Here is a 16,585-nt window from a genome sequence, read left to right on the forward strand (position 1 = left end):
GAACCGTAGTCGCAGTGGTGGTCTATCGGTAGAGCTGCAGAGCTGTAGCTGAGTATGCGCGAGTCTGACTCTTGAACTCGGGCGCGACCAGCCACGTACCGGCTAGTTGGGGTCTGTAATTGGGAACCAAGGTTCGTGGGAGCTTTTGTCGAAATTTCGAAAAGGCCAGTGCGGCTGAGGCCGGATTCCGATTGTGCGCGTTGGAGCTGGGCGCGTTAGAAGATGCGGGATTGGTTGTGTCAACTTGGTACACGCAGATACCAAGCGTGATGTATGTGAGCGCGTGGTGTTGCCGTTGCCGTAGATGGGATTCTCAGCCTTGTCACGTCACGTCGCGAAGTGGAAAGCCGGTTGGCGCTTGTCGCTTGTCGCGAATTGGCTGTGTGTGGTGGTGCAAAGTACATGGGTACATACACTTTGGTAACTAGCAACAAGCAAGCAAAGTAGGGATTGGCCACAATAGGGTCCGGGCGTCTCCCAGCCACTGCGAGCACTAATGTGGCTTGCGGTCTTTCGTGGCGGTGCCAACCCTTCTATACATGCCGCTTACCTAAAGTACCATGTAAGTAACCACCATCATGGTACGACTTGGTCGATCATAGATCGCTGGGGTTTACCAAACCAACATATGGGCCACCAGAGAGTGTTCGTTCTAGTGGAACTATGGAGTTCTTGACAGTCTTCTTGGTTATGTGGTCTCTGTGGAGCAGTGGACATCGTGGTGAACCGTTCCGTGGGCATCAGAACATTGCGTCTCGAGTTAATTATGTACAGGTGATTATCTAGTTAATTAGATTTGCTAAAGGGGTATTCCGTCCTGAAAATTAAAAAAAAAAAAAAAAAAGCATAGGAGAACTCTGGTCCTCTTCCTCCGGTTCATGATGCCAGCCCTTGCCTCCAAATGGCGAAACTATAGAGAATGTGCCCCCCTCCCTTCCTTGATTCGCCTCATCTGGTCAGTGAGTGAGCTTCGCCCGCCATGCAGCAGCCTGGTCCCGCCCCTCCAAAACGCATCATGGTTAGTACCAGTCCCAAACGCCAGTGTCCGTTTCTCATAATTTTTCGGAAGCTGAACAAAATGAACAAATCATATATCTACACGCCGTTAGGCCGTCAGAACAGCTGCTTCCGTTCTCGATTCGTGCTGGGCCTCCTTGGCCGGAGCCAGCGCAGCTTCTTCGGCATTCTCCGGTAGAGTGTTGCTAGCAGGTCGCGACGTATAGTCGCTCTTCTCGGATGTCTCAGAAGGTGTTGTTACTGCACTTTTGACCGCAGTGCCTCCTGTTACCGCCAGAGGCAGTCCCTCAGCCTGAGCAGGGCTACTGGGTGCAGACAGCGGGAGAGCAAACTTTTCGTCTGCTTTGGGGGTTGCAGCCTCATCGGCTGCTTGGTCCAGGTCGAATTCTTGTCGAAGTGGACTGCCCACCATATTGACTGGGCTGGCGTCGCCAAAGTCCGACTTGTTCTGGCGAGACAGCCGTGCAGAACTGCGAGCGGGCAGTGGTGGAGGCACTCGCCGTGGGATGGTCACCACGGAACCCTTCACCTGGACAGCTTGGGAAGCGACAATGGCCATCCGAGGCGGCTGGGCCGTTGCAACTTCGTACACAACGGGTTCCTCCGCATCTTCGAATTCTTCGTCTTCGACGTCCTCATCACTGTCGTCCTGGTCGTCCTCATCATCCTCGTCGTCGGCATCAGCTCCGTTTTCCGTCTCTGACCGTGCCGTCGAAGTCTGGCTACCGTGGTCGTTGGCATGCATATCAAGGCTTTCTTCCTTTATGGGGCTCGTCGTCATGACCATGGGTTCGTCAAGATCCGGAAAAGCCGATAGCTTTCGAAGAGCACTGATGTCAATCTTCGTGTAGTCAACCTCCTCCGGCTCCTTGGGTACCTCTGGTTCCTTGGCGTCCGAGCTCGAGTTGATCTGGTGCCCATCTTCGCTCTGTTCGGGACTTGGAGTTGTGTTGGGTGTGTTGACCTCAGTCTGCGTCTGGGCATCTGTTAGGTGGCTGCGCTCGGTAGTCATGGTCCTGTTCGACATGTAGCTGCCCCTGTTGCTCCTCGTCAACGAGTAGGTGTCAACACTATGACGACCGGCCCTTGGGAAGACTGAGCTCGAGGGACTTGGACAGAACTCGAATTGACTGCTGTCTGGCCTTAGCCTGCTACCCGCCTCACGGATCTCCAATCCTGCCGATTCCAGAGCCAAGACCCCATAAGGGTCGGGGTCGTCCATGTCTGGAATGCCAAACAATGGTGCAAGGGAGGAGGTGCTACTTGACGAGTCAATGCTTGCATCGCTAGGCGTGGGGTGGGCAGATAGCTGTTCTAGTAAACTGTGATCGAAATCTGTGCGGCCCTCGGCGGCCTTTAGCATTTCCGTCAAAGGCCTGAGTTGCGGTAGGCTTTGATTCACATCACCGGCCAGAATCTTGGGAACACTGAAAGGGTTTCCATAGAATCGTTCGTTCTCGTCGGTTCTCTCATTCAGTACTGTTCCTTCCAGCTTGACCTCTGCCAGCTGCCCTTTTGACCTCACGTAAGTGAACACTGTGTCGCTCAAATCTGTACATCTGATCTCGTTTTCCCAGAGGCCTAACGAGACCAGCGGCCCGGTCGTCATCGCAACGTCCGTCCCGAGGACCACTTTTGGTCGGCCCATAGCTTCTAACATGGTGAAGGTGTTGATGACCACGACGCAGTCGTACACGTCGACACCGAGGAGGAAACCGAGGGTCGCTGTTTGAAGGATTAGGCCAGATGGAGGCGACCAGGTACCATCCGACTTGCGAGCTATGAGAATGCCACTGCCGCCGGAGCCAGTCGACGACCATAATCCGGAGCGCATCGAAGTGAATACGGCCAAGCCCACGGCATTTTGTATTATTCGCGGAGGTATCTTCTTCAACACTTGGCTCGTTGTTTGGTTGCTCGACGTCGTCGTAGGGCTGCTAGGGCGGTCGTCGGGTGCCACGAGGCCCTCGCCTAATCACACAACACATTAGTGGTTGACTCCCAGAGCTAGAAGCGGCGGTCTATCGTACGGCAAAAAGCCTGGAGAATGCGCGCGGCCTTCTCGCATTCCTTGTCCAGAGTGCCGGCCCAGAAAGCCTCACGTCCATAGCGTGAGCCGCTGAGCCGGTTGTTTGGGGAGGGGATTATGTCCGCCCATCCGCGGACCTTGTCGAGACTGTTCTTTCCTGTCGAACCTGCACTACTCCTCGACGACCGATCCCCCCAGGACGGCAGCAGGGCCGAAACCCGCTGCATAGTGATAGGGTCTGAATCGTAGGCGGGCGACAATGGCGACAAGTGCCCGGCAAGCTATGTTGGCGTGGCCACGGCGGCACGGTGTAATAGAGGGGAGCTGCTGCTTCCGGGTGTTATAGATCGATGGGTCGTGTGAAATTTGCAGCGCTGGTATTTGAGTAAGCCCCGGGCCGGCCCCCAATGTGGACAGGAAGAAGAGCAAGAATCGTGCCTCGTTGTTTGGGAGGAGGGGAACAGCGAAGGATTGGAAGAAAGCCGGATTCGCAGGAGTGACGTTTTGACTGGGCCTGCGCCCTAGTAAGTATGTAGACAAGGAAAGCGCAAGGGGGGGGTGGGATGCTGGGATGCTGTGCGAGGCCGAGTGGGTTGGATTTGGAGGAAGGATCAATGGAGAGGAGGGATGGGATGGGAAAGACGGAAGGCTGCAGCTGCACGCCGCCAAGGCAAGGGAAGTACGTGGATGTGTGTTGCATGTGGCATTGCCGAACGTTCGATGGAGGCCGAACATGGAGGAGCAAGTCCAGGTTTTCTTTTACTTAAACAAACGTAGATGCCTCTCACCAGGTCGGTAGGTAGGTACATTCATTACACACTGACGGCCTTTGCTAGCCAGCACTGGGCTCCAGCCTGGAAAAAGCTTTGCCGTTGGGTGTCGCCGTAGCGCAGCGGCCAGCCCCCCCAGCCTAGCCCGGCCCCAGCGAAAGATTAATGACAATCAAAAGGACCGCGCTGTCTCGGTTTCTCTCTCTCTTTCTCATATGTTGCTCATGCCAACCCATCCACCATCCACCATCCACGCCTCACCTGCTGACTGCCAGCATCCACCGCCACCACTCGGGGTTCGCGTGCATCCAGACTGCCAGGCGCTAGGTAGTACATTGCCGGTTTTGTCATGTGTTCGGCAGTCATAGCAGGAGGGCCAAGAATGACCCAGACAATCAATGGTGCACTCCTACGCGTGCAAAACAGCAGAAGCAATACATATACGCTCCATCCATCCAGGCTGGTGTTGCCCGTCCTACTAATGTACCGACGGTGTCTACATATATCGTACAAGTCGCAGTAGGCTCAGACAGGGAGGGGCACCCTTGGTACCCTTGTGCCTTGTGGATAGAGGATGGAGGATGACGGGTTTTGGCGAACGGGGCCCTTATTTCTTGTTTCGTTGATGTGGTTGCGCCTGGCCCAATCAAATCGGCCATGATGAATTAAAAAATTAGACCCAGGAACGAGGCGCGACAGGGGGGGATGGCAGCACAAACAATTAAGGTAGGGGAGTGGGGTGGGGCTGTGTGCGTGCCAAATAGATGGGCAGGCCCACCTCGCAGCAGCTAAAAGGACTAGGTGCCTAGGCCCGTTCGTTTTGCAGCAATTAGACCTGGCCAGCTCCTCCAATTCACACACACACTCACTCACTCACTCACTCACTCACACACTCCCTCCCACTCAGCGAACCGTACCCGATGTGGGGATTGCAGAAGAGAGAGAGAGAAAAAAAAGAAAAAGAAAAAAAATGACGGAGAAGAAAAATACCTAGACACCAGCTGGGGCTGCACAAAAGTTTCAGATGACAGGCTAAAAGAGGGACACTGATGACTCGATGAGCTGTACCCCCCAATGATAGGTAATTCATGTACACTTACTTACCTGCATTTACGATAGGGGCTGGGAATGTGAAATGATTCCGCATCAGAGAGTTTGCCGAAACTTTGTTGAGTTCAAACTGTACTGGCGAACTCCTGAGTTCATACAGGCTCGCTTACATCAATGTCGGCACGACTTGCATCTAGACTAGCAGTCACTTTCGGCCGTCCTTTGCCTGTGGATAGATGGGTATGAGAAATAAGAGACTCGAGTCGATCGTAAGATCGTTCCCATCATCCGGGCAGCCAATGTACCGTACCATCGCATCGATACGAGCAGTCGGGTCAAGTGATGCCCGCCATGTGAACAGCCAATGAGCTGGAACGACCAGGCGTATCTCCGCCGATTTTACATTACAGGTTGTAGGACAACTCGAAGTTGCTCATCTCGAGAAACGCGCGAAGGCGTCTCTTTGTGTCTCAGGATCATTATGTTTTTATTCGCTCTCGGCCAGCCAGATGGGAGCTTAGTTTCATTCGCTGTTGCTTTTGACCTCCCCCCACACACACATGCATTGATACAGATTGATGTTAAGTACTTACTTATCACTTACGCACTTACATACATACCATACACAATCTATCCCCTTTTCATCGCACGCGACATACATAACTCGTGTGATCTGTAGTGGTCTCCTTCCCCGCTACATGACCAACGGAAAAAAAAGACCTTCTCGTTTGTATTCCCCGTATCTGAGACAAGGAAAAGAACAGGGAGACATGCATTGAGAAGAAACAAGAAGGGAAAAAAAAAGAAAAAAAAAAAAAAAACCACCGAAAGAGGACATTCACGAAAGCCAAATGGGGTGTCAACGGTACCTTGCAAGTGTGGTGCACCAGCAGGGCTCCCCTATCCTGCATTCTTGGCAAGATCTTCCCATTCCGCAATGGAGAAGAAGGATGTGAGCTTGTTCGTAGGAACGATCTACTTCACATTAGTAGTGTACATATGCCGGTAGCTTACGGCAACATGAAGCGAGCAAGATGCATCCATACGAAGCTCTTGCTTGCACACTTACATATCACCTTGCCTAGACTTGCCCAACAACAACAATAAACATTGGACCAATGGATCCAGAGGTGCACCATCTTGGGGTGCATCGTGATACGACATTCCGGTCCGGAGGCATGCCCTTTCCACTCCAAGGTTGCAGCCGTACTACGACGTTGTTGTTTAGAAACACGTCTTAGATCCACGGGTTCAGCAAACTCCCGGCCTGCAATCTCGCCGGGAAGGGGGCGCGAGCGAGATGCACACACAGACCATGCCGCCATGGATGATGCCATCAATTGGATTGGAGCCCACAATCCTCACCAACCCACAATCCAGACAGACGGCCGCAAGCACAAACGCCCAAACACGCGCGCTGAAGCGGCTCTGTTCTTTCCAACAAGGTCTACCCCAGAAACGCATACCGGTCCAACTTACTTACAGTGGTGCTGACCTCTGAAAAGGATGCAATGCACCGGTGAAACCCACAACCCAAAAGTGGAGGTGCTGCAAAATGCGAACCTCTGAGCCACTCTAAAGTACCTACATACATAGATGTACTTAATCATCACGCGCTATGCTCTCTTCGGCGGTCTGGTTCCTTTTCTGTCTCTGCTTTTGCTTCTTCTCCTGCTTGTCTCCTGTACCTGGACCATAGTCGAGGCCATTATTGTACCCTGAAGATCACCCCAGTCTCGAAGCCTACTGATCAGCATGGACATGCAACGCTGAACGCGTGAAATTCCCAGTTTTGCGTTGCTTTTCGCTCTATTTGCGTATACTTATCTAGCAACGGAGCGCAAGGTTCAACACCTTGCCGGCTAGCCACCATGCTCGGTTACGCGGCCACATCATCGTCCATCGTCATGGCCGACGGAGGTTTTTGACCATTATGGGTTATGGGCAGATGGGGTTGGAAGACAAAGATAATCAACAGAATGGAACAAAAAAGCGGAGGTCCCGAGGGTCCCGGCCCACGATACCTACTACTTACCTAAGTAACGAATCTCATTCGGATTTCTTTTGCACCGGAGAGAATGAAATCCATAAAGCTATTACCGAAGAAGGAGAAAAAAAGCGCCAATCAGTCTTCAGCTCCGCAAATGCGGATAGAGAAAACGGGCCAGTATCTAGAGCAAATGCAATATGTCTTGTCAATATGTCTCATGCTGTCAAGTTTCCCTAGTAGTTGACACTAAGGGATGGCCGATAAACTTGACGGAATAAACATTCATGCGGATTGACACGACCCTTATGGGGTCCTGGATTGAAATACTCGCCTCGCTTTACTTCGGATGTGGACTGCATTGCATACTAAGAGATCGGGTTCCTCGTGTGTTATGGGTAGTAATTACTATACAGACAGCCGCGTTCATCGTACAGTGTACAGTGTGTTGGTTGGTCAGCTATGCCTCCCAACAAACAGCCCCCCCATGTCACCAACGGAGTCAATCCTTATTAGGGGTCCAGTAGAGAATATACGCCAGTGATGTGGCGGCACGGATATGGATGAGTGGCACTCAAGATAGCCCTTGATATTGTAACAGTGACATACATCGCCCCAGAAACAATGGCTTATAATCAACAGTGGCACTGGTCGTCAATAATTTGTGTCAAAAAACATTCCTTTTCATACTTCAAATTCGATGATATCATGTTCCTATTTAGCACCCACGCGGCAAAATAATGCGTAAATGCATCCGACTGCGAAAGTGCGCCACAGAGCCGTCCAAGATGGAACCGTCAAAAGGATAAAGATAACGCCTGATTGCCATGCTTCCAGGTATGTAGTTGTACAGGAAACCAGAGGAGGGTATATTGGGCGCCATAAAAAGGGGAAGAAGAAAAAAAGAACTCCGCTTGACACCATCAAGAATTGAGAGTCGGCTGTGTCCATACCACATCTAATCATCCGCCCGTGAGGTGCGTCTCGGCACCGGCACCTCGCCTCGGCGACATGCTCAATCCTTTCTCAGCTATGTCCATGCCGAGCGACCCAAGAGACCCTCCTCTCCACCTCATCCCTCGAGCTTCATAGGTACGATACTCACGTGCAGCACCTGGCCATGACCAGCCGACTTCCATTAGTCGTCCTGCTGGGCCAAAAGAGTTCCGGGGTACATCCCTCCGAGGAGGATGTACTCTTCGAATGGCTGGCAGCTAATGGTCTTTCGCGAGGCGCGAACCCAGCCGGGCCGCGGTACCGGCTCCCAGGACTCATCCGTTAGGGGATAAAAATTATAAGATTCGTGGGATGAGAAGCCGTGGGGCTCGCACTCAAAGATGCCCTCCAGGTGTATCCGTTCCAACTTCGACATCTTGGTCCGCAGTGCGGTAAACAACGATTTGAATGTTCCTTCGTGCAGATGAACTCCTCCAGTCGAGGCCGAGAAGGGCTTCGCCAGCCCACGTCCACCAAGACGCAGACGCTCCAGAGTCGAAGCATGCAGAGCCAAGAAATCCCGAAGATCCTCTTCCTCGCATGAGACACCTTCCAGTGTCAGGTCCGTCAGCTGAGAGTACCGGAAACCATTGAGCATGTCTCGGAAGGAGAGGACGAATTTGGAGTCCCAGCTGTTGTACGGGTGGAAGGCAAGTTTGAGATGTTGCAAGTTCTTGGGCAACTGAAGCAGGTATCCTAAACCGTTGACAGCCTTGACCGCCGAGGCCGGGCCCTGTAAGCCCGAGGGGTCTATGGTTAGGTTAAGGCGTGACAAGCTTGCGAACGACTGTGCGTGAGTGAACCAGTGCCTGCGCTGGTCGGGAATTTTGAAGATCTCCAAGGGAAATCGGTCGACTGAGAAGGAGGAGAGCCGTACGCTGTGTAAAGCGAAGATGATGGCCTCCAGGTTTTGGTAGGCGGCCGCCCGGTTCATCCTCCTGCAGCCTGGCACCTCGTAGACCTCGCGCAGAACCTGGTTGTCGAGGGGGCACTGGGTGAAGGTGACCTCGACGTGCTTCAGATTGGGAAGGGATGAAAGGGCCTCCCGAAGATCATCGCGGCGCGTATGGAACTGGGCCATCGACTTGCGCCCGTGTTTGATCTTCTCGAACTCGACAAAGGCAGCACTGAGCACGTCGGAGCGGTCCTCGGGGAGCTGCAGGAAATGCCTGCCGTAGGCGGCATGCCTGGCATCGTAGTCGTCCAAGTCGGAGAGATTTATGACCACAGTCTCGATACTGCCCCGCAGCTGGTGGTGCAAGGCGATGTTGTGAAGCCGGTCTATGTCATTGCGATAGCTCAGGACCGTGAAGCTGGGTGGCAGCAGGTATTCGTATCCCACATTGGCCAGGGTGGAGTTGACCTCGCGAAGTGCCCTGGTCGAAGGGGAATCGCAGTAGCTGTAGATGAGCCGCAGCAGCTCGACTGGTAGGGCCTCCATGAGTCTCGGAATTAAAATGAGGTGGGCGCCCTGTTTTTCGTCCAAAGGGGTGGTGGGGGTCCAAAAATAGCAATGGCAGCCAACCGACGACGGATGGGAGGGACCCGAGATGGAGATGGGTATGCAGATAGGCAGATAGATCGATAGATGTAAGCCGAGAAGATATTGAAACAAAGAAAGAGAAGAAAAAAATAAGAAAAAAAAGCCGTGAGATGTGTTTCGTTGGACGATCGATCTTTGCTTCTACCCCCACGATTAGACAGTTGCTGCCGACAGCGAGGAAATCTAGGAATAACAAAAAACCAGTCTATTGCATGTATGTATAATAAAGAAAACCAGTCAGAGCAGTAGGTGGCAGCGGGTTTAGATGGCCGAGAGGATTGATGGGGAGGATGGTGACCGTCTATTTAAGAGGAAGCGAGACAAAGTGGCGGAGAGACTGGAAAGCAGTCATGCTTTTCTGCACCAAGCCTCTTCGCAACACGATAGCCTCGAACAAGCTGAGAAGCATGTATTCTCGTTCTGTCGGTGAGGGTGAGACACACATCGGCCATGCGATGTGGATATCTCGGTTCAAATCAAATAGGCGACTAGGCCAGGGTAGAATGGTTTTGGGTTCTTGTTTTTGTTCCCCCCCCTCCTCCCTCCCTCCCTCACCCTCAGGAAAAACAGTTTTGCACTTGCCTACCTGGACGCAGGCCATTCATTGGTAGCAATGACGGGATGTAGGTAGGTTGGTAGGGAAGCTTACGCCAGCTGGGAATGCATGCTGTTGAACGTTCCCAATAAGGCGGTAAGCAAAAGCATGTTTGTTGATGTTGCTGGATGTACATTGCCTACGGGCATCCGTCTCCAGTGAATAAACCTGGCCTAGCATACCGACTTCGAGATGTCTACATCATGATGCCTGGCCCGAACCTTGGGGCTTCCTTCGCCTGCATCCCCCCGGAAGGTGAGGTGTATGCTGTTCTTCCTTTTCCACTTTTCATGCGCTCTATTTCTTTTGACGTGGCACGGAAACCATGGAGAGGGAGGGCTTATGGAGACGGAGGGCAAAAGGCGGGATAGAGAAGATGGGCAGGGGCTGCAAGTACCTGCATTAACGGCACTGATCTGTAGCGATAGGGCCATACTACTAGGCCCAGTAACAGGACCGGCTGTGTACCTAGGCCCGGTCTTTGCCGGCTTCGCCCACCCACATTGCGGCATGTACAGAAGCATACACCTACATAGACCTACCTACCCATCGGCTTCTACCTACTCCACGTGGTGATTCGCTTGCTCGTTTCAATGGGTTCACTGTTCTTTTTGCCTTCCCACCACTACCACCGGGTTAGTAACTGTAGTCGTGTGCCGTGTGGTCGGTCGCATCGACTCTGTCATTACACTATCCAGATCCTTGGAGAGATTTCCCAGACCTGGACCCGGACCAGAACCACACACCCGCCCGTGGCACCTCGCTCACCTCTCCGTCACAGTTACAGAGTCACACCGACTATCTGATCCATCCCGTTTCTTAGTCTTGTCCCTGCAGGGGCCTATCACGTCCATCCCTTTCCTCCTGCCACTGGCTTATGCTCACACGCACACGCACACGCACACACATCCTTGATTCTCACACAAACAAAGCCCGCCCGTTCACGCTCACCGAGAATCCCGACCCCATCCACCCTTACCGTTTCGTGCAAGGTGAGCGGGCAAACAAGAAACAAATGTCGGTCTTGCAGTAAGTGGCATCCACTCCTTCTAGAAATGCCCTCTATAAACTTCTGACACGAACCTGCAACCCAAAAAGATCGTTCCGGAACCTGCCCCCCGCATGCGCCTGGGCGTAGGCCTTGGCCTGCTGGCCTGGGGCGCCGTCGGCCTGCAGTTGTCCGACCGTGCAGAGGACAAGTACGGCTTCAAGGCCAGCGACGAGGAAAAGGCTCGCCTCAGTCAATTGGCCCCGAGAATCGTCACGGTGGACAGAGACAGCAGCAATAGCAGCAGCACCCGCGCCGGCGACAGCAGCAAAGACCGGTGAGCCGTGTGCGACGGGCAACTGGGCCAGCCAGCCAGCCTCTGTCCCTCTGTCGCGGTGTTGCTACCCACCACAGGGGGCTTGCAGCAGGCGGTGAAGCCTCATTAATCATCTGCCCCACGCCCATAGACAATCGGCAATCAGGACCCCCCCTTGATTGATTGCATATATACAGACATAATAACTCCAGTCCACTCGCTGTCAGGCTCCGACAGGCCATGCATCTTCGTCAATTTCGGCCCATCGCTTGCTGGCTGCCTCTGTCACCCACACATTGCAGGTGCTGTGGAACGATGTTGCATGCCCACTTCGTAGCCTGTTCAACCAACAACCACTCGGCCTGCCTGCTGGAACAAAGATCTCTTTACATCTTCGATAGGACGATGGCGCAAGGCCCCCTCCCTACATTGGCCATGGGTCGCTGCCGTGGAGTCGGACGGCTTGCATGTTATTGAGTAATAGTACTACTGCTGTACCGTATAGCCCTAAGATATCTTCGACAAGTGCCACATTCCACCCCCATCTCGCGCAGTCAGCCGCTGCCTCTTGCTCCTTCACGGCGGCAATGATACATACCATCACGCAACTCACAAAGCAGGCCCGGCTCTTCCCAGCGATGCGCGGCTTCTGCCCAGCATCACATCACGGCGGGACCGATCGACTGATCAACTGATGGCAACAGCGTCATGTGGCACGGTCTCCCAAAATACGTGCGGGCTAGACTCGCACAACCGCTTACATGACAGGCAACCCGGGCCACACACAGATGGCCATGTTGTTGCTGACTGTGAGCTTTGCACATGAGGCCCTTTTCGTTTTCCCCGTGCTACATGCCGGCCCTACAGGACTCCCCCCGCCGTCCGCACGAAAAGAGGAAGAAAAAGTAAAGAAGAATGTGGTGGTGAACCTACGTACGTGTGCGCTTGGGCATGATCGGCCATCGTTCCCGCCCCGTCTCTTTTGCCCAACACAGATTCTTATATTATCCGGATGGCACCCGTCATGCCAGCATGGCGCTCAGAATCTTGCGTTTGCTTTGTCAGAGTTGCAGCTCCTCTCTCTACATGTATGATGACTCAGACAGATAACTCCCATGTAGATGTGTGAGCAAATACCAGACACGTGCCATGGAATCCCCTCCAGTCGTATCATCAAGCCACTGCACGCGAATACGAGAGTGAGATCTATAGCCACATATTGTATTGCATCCTCTCCCGTTTCTTGCATGCGCTCATGGCCCTTTTCTTACTTGCGATCCCGCTTGTTTGGTCACACACAGGTGGAACCTCAATGTGGCGGTAGAGCAGCAGCACCTGTAACCAGGATGCGGCACTTATTTTATTCATGTAGCGTAAAACGTATAGGGGTAGCAGGAGAAAGACGTGAGCCTTTCTACTTGCGCTTGTGACGTAGACTCCTGGTTATAGCTACAACAAAAAGCTGTAACAGAAACGCGAAAAGAAAGGCTTTTTTTGCCGACCGATAACTTAGGTGCAAGGACAGACCGGTATTGTTATGTTTGCCTACGGACGACCAGATCTGTCTCGCTACCCTCACTATGCGGGGATATGTTTTCACAATACATCGTAGCTATATGCATCATCAGATGGAGTTGCGGTCGTCGGTCATATACGTATCGATTTTTGGTTTTTAGCCATCTTCTAAACACAGGAACGTTAAATACACGCATGATAACAAAGAGTAAACGCCCTCGACACAAGCTCTTTTTCGTCAGTTCAATCGCATAGAAATTCCAAGGAGCCACCTTTCCGTCAACATGAACCGTCACTCTCGTAAACCTCCCTTGACCAAAGGGTAAACCACGATAACCCCTAGCCCTTTCTATGTGTCGAGTCTAATGCAGAAGTCAAAGCCTGTCTATCTTTCGCAACCACGCCCGGGAAAATGCAAAGCAAAGATGCCGCCGTCATGCCAGTCCGATGCAAGTTGAGGGATGGAAACATTGTTCCAAAAAGCCGTCCGAAACAAGAGGAAAATAAAAAAACGCCGCCGAATGCTGAAGAAGTCGCCATGGAAACGAAAGGTGTAGTGGGACGCCACGTTCACATCTCTGTCTTGACTGATGGGATGCTAGGGGAATCCACCACCTGTGGCAACGGCCTAAAAAGACTTGCCATGTTGAGGGTAAGATCGTGGACACCATAGTCATTGTCGATATCGCCAACAGAACCCAGCTCTTCCCGACGGGAAGCCCCGTCCGACATCACCCAGCTTTTAACTGACTTGAGCAGATGCATGACATGAGCCATGCGCTGATCAGGGGCCATTTGAAGATCGGAATGTTTTCCGTTCTTTGCGAGATACTTCGCCAGCCAGAAAAAGTGAATGCCATCACGACAGAAACCGTAGCGCCGTGGACTTTGGACCGATGGTGGGAATTGAATGGCCATGTCCATGTCCCAGTTTGATTTGAATTTTTCCAACGCAGTACAGAGAGGCTTGTACGCTCCTGGTGAAATCCCCTGGTTCAGGCCAGAGACTGGAGTAGCTCTGCCGCTGTTGTTGGCGCTGCCAGTAGCACTGGGTGGTGCTGAGCCTGGTTTCATCACCCAATCGTTTTGGGACAATGGCGTTGAGACTCCGTTGAGGGCAGCTAGACTTCCATCCACTTGCGCACGACGTATTTGGGATAACAATCCGTGTATAAGGATGAACTTGCCATACAGGTTCGTGCTTCCGGGATGGATCTGATAGGACTCATGGAACAGGGCTCTGATGGCAAGGTCAAGTTCGGGTTGTTTGCTTCGCTGAGAGCCATCGGGATTTCGCAATTTGGCGGCCTCCGATCCGTACAAGTGCAGAGCTTCTGCACATTCCATCGGGGTCTGCCCCTCCCAGGCTGCATCATCAGCTGGCAACGGGATATGCATTTCCGACACGTCGAATTGAGGAGGGCTATTGAAGTACAGACCGTGCGACACATCCGACAGGTAAATCAAGTGCATCAGGCGGATTCGACGCTCTTGCTCAGTCCAGACGTTCCAATCGAAATCTTCAGGGCGAATACTCTGCAGATTCATGTGTGGCTGATGGAGAACGCTGTAAAGATATGAACTAGACGACACCCGCAATAGATCGTACCGCCGCGCAATGTCAGCAACTTGAGGAAACAGGTGTCTCGCGCTTTCTCGTTGTATGGGTGTGCCGTTCCAAACCAATAGAGCAATCAAGAGGGTGAGCGCCTGCAGCTTTTCTATCTGTGTCTTGTCATTGCCTTGTTGATTTTGAGCAGGGTTCGATTGGACTCCGCCAGAAAAGAAGCCCGAATCTCGCTCAAGAGCAACCTTGACGAAATTCATCATGTCTCGAACCTGTGCCGGTGTAACACGGTCAGAATAGCAGGCTCCAACGCAACACATGCCTGCAATGAGGCCTGTATAAGCATCGAGAATGCGGAAAGTTGGAATGTGTAGAAATGAGAAATGGACGTGGAAGTGAGTATATTTTTCGAGGAAATCTTTAATGTTTGCGGGCGAGAAGTAAGCGTTTACACCGGCCGTCTGTGAAGTAACGACAGTGCCAGGAGGGTAGAAGAAAGTTTGGATCTGATTAGAGAGGTGTTGGTAAGGGTCATTGCCAGTAGGCGGGGTCCCCCAGTTGAAGAAGAGTGATCGGTCGTTGAGGTCGTTCGGGGCGGCTCTCTCGGTCTCGCCGTTATGCGGGTCTGTTTTGGTTGCGATCTGATTCTGTCCAAGATTAGGAGGTGGGAACGAATTGACGTAGGTATCTTGCGCACCAGGCTGGAACAGGGCCCAATCAATGGGCCCTTGGGGATTGTTGGATCCTCCGAACATAGGCATGCCATTTTGGCCTTGAGGCATTTGGTAGCTGGCGAGCTGGGGGTTGATGTTGGAAGCCATGGTTCCCTGAACGTCGTTGCCATAGACGGACCCGTTGTTGGTCATGCTGCGTCGGTCGCGGTTCTGCTGGTCATCCATACGGCTGATGCTGCTAGATCTCGAGAGCTGGTTCTGGTCATTGGGCATGTTTGACATATTGTCGGACATCTGGACCATTCCAAAAGGGTGGACAACGTTATCTCCTTGCATGCTGTTAAGTCCGTTCATTTGGTTCATTTCACCTTCCTGGGCTTTCTGCTGAGCAGCAGCATGCTTCTTAACGTGGGCTTGGGGGTGAGACAGATGGCTCGCCCCGGTAGGGTTTCCTCGTCTAATGGAGCACTTCTGGAAGTGTCTCTTGAGGATATCGCTTCGCGAAAACGTATCGCGGCATAACACGCACATGTACGGGCGGTCGCCGGTATCTAGTTACAATGTCAGCATCCTTCTTCCGCACGCGCAAAGGCATGGCATTTTGGGTACTTACGGCGCAAAAGATGGCGCTTGAGATGCTTTGCATGGAGGTAGGTTTTAGTGCAATGCGGGCAAGGGAACTTGCCATCTGCATCCTTCTGGGGGATGACAGTGTTCTTCGAGGCACCGGCTCCAGTGGGAGCAGCGGGTCGACCAGGCGCGCTGGGCAGAATACCACGGCGGCCTTGGGAACCAACCACGTGGGTAGGCTGCTCGCTGTCCTGCAGAATGGACTGTTGTGGCATGAGGGGGCTCTGCGCGTAAGGCGAAGAGATACCGCTCTGGGGCATGACACCACCAGCGGGCATAGGGCGCAAGACAGGGGGCGCGATGCTGGCGCAGGAGCAATTGGCTGCTGGTGGGATTGAGCCACCGAGGCCTGAGGCATCATGGAGGAGGTTGTTCCATAGCCCTGGTGGGGTGGGTTATAACCGCCCATCATCTGGGGGTAGCCTCGAGGCGGGCCGTTCTGGGGAGGAGGGTAGTTGCTCATGTTGTTGGAAGGCGTCGGTGGGTTAGGTGTACCAGGAGTTCGAGGGGTATGAGGGTGGCTGTTGTAAACCGAGTGCATAGCAGGGTTGGTATGGGGCTGCAGAGGCGGCAGAGTGTGCTGGGCCAAGTGGCCGTTCTGATGCAACTGGCCGTTTTGAAGCTGATGAGGCGAGATGGCAGCAGGTGATGGATAGCTAGAACCCGATGTGCCTATGACATTAGGGTATTGAGAGCCGTCCATATCCCGGAGACGCGACGTTACCGATCACTACAAGAGAGGATAACAATATTAGCAAGAAGTTCTGTCAATCAAGGTAGATCCGCCTCACAATCCCGATTATTTGAAATGGAAGGAATCCCTCGAAAGAACGAGTCCAAGACGCGTTCTCGACTCGACAAGATGTTTAGTCGAGACGTGGGAGTGCTGCGAGGCCTTCACGAACGAT

At 52.9% G+C, this 16,585-nt stretch overlaps 4 protein-coding genes across 4 annotated transcripts; 1 reads left to right on the forward strand and 3 right to left on the reverse strand.

Annotated features, from left to right (window-relative positions):
- Positions 1-1,105: 1,105 nt before the first annotated feature.
- On the reverse strand, positions 1,106-3,273 carry PG986_006042 (uncharacterized protein; the record flags this gene model as incomplete). Its single annotated transcript, XM_066842264.1, has 2 exons — positions 1,106-2,988; positions 3,048-3,273. The coding sequence occupies 2 exons, from the start codon at positions 3,271-3,273 to the stop codon at positions 1,106-1,108; spliced, it is 2,109 nt and encodes a 702-aa protein (XP_066702126.1).
- A 4,718-nt stretch (positions 3,274-7,991) lies between these two features.
- On the reverse strand, positions 7,992-9,290 carry PG986_006043 (uncharacterized protein; the record flags this gene model as incomplete). Its single annotated transcript, XM_066842265.1, has 1 exon — positions 7,992-9,290. One exon carries the CDS (start codon positions 9,288-9,290, stop codon positions 7,992-7,994), a length of 1,299 nt encoding a protein of 432 aa, XP_066702127.1.
- Positions 9,291-11,109: 1,819 nt separating this feature from the next.
- On the forward strand, positions 11,110-11,316 carry PG986_006044 (uncharacterized protein; the record flags this gene model as incomplete). The annotated part of the gene is made up of 1 exon (XM_066842266.1): positions 11,110-11,316. One exon carries the CDS (start codon positions 11,110-11,112, stop codon positions 11,314-11,316), a length of 207 nt encoding a protein of 68 aa, XP_066702128.1.
- Positions 11,317-13,376: 2,060 nt separating this feature from the next.
- Positions 13,377-16,380, reverse strand: PG986_006045 (fungal-specific transcription factor domain-containing protein; the record flags this gene model as incomplete). Its single annotated transcript, XM_066842267.1, has 3 exons — positions 13,377-15,598; positions 15,661-16,026; positions 16,080-16,380. 3 exons carry the CDS (start codon positions 16,378-16,380, stop codon positions 13,377-13,379), a joined length of 2,889 nt encoding a protein of 962 aa, XP_066702129.1.
- Between the last annotated feature and the right edge of the window lie 205 nt (positions 16,381-16,585).

This window comes from Apiospora aurea, assembly GCF_038362705.1.
Source record: "Apiospora aurea strain CBS 24483 chromosome Unknown utg000004l_segment0_segment0, whole genome shotgun sequence".
NCBI lineage: Eukaryota > Fungi > Ascomycota > Sordariomycetes > Amphisphaeriales > Apiosporaceae > Apiospora > Apiospora aurea.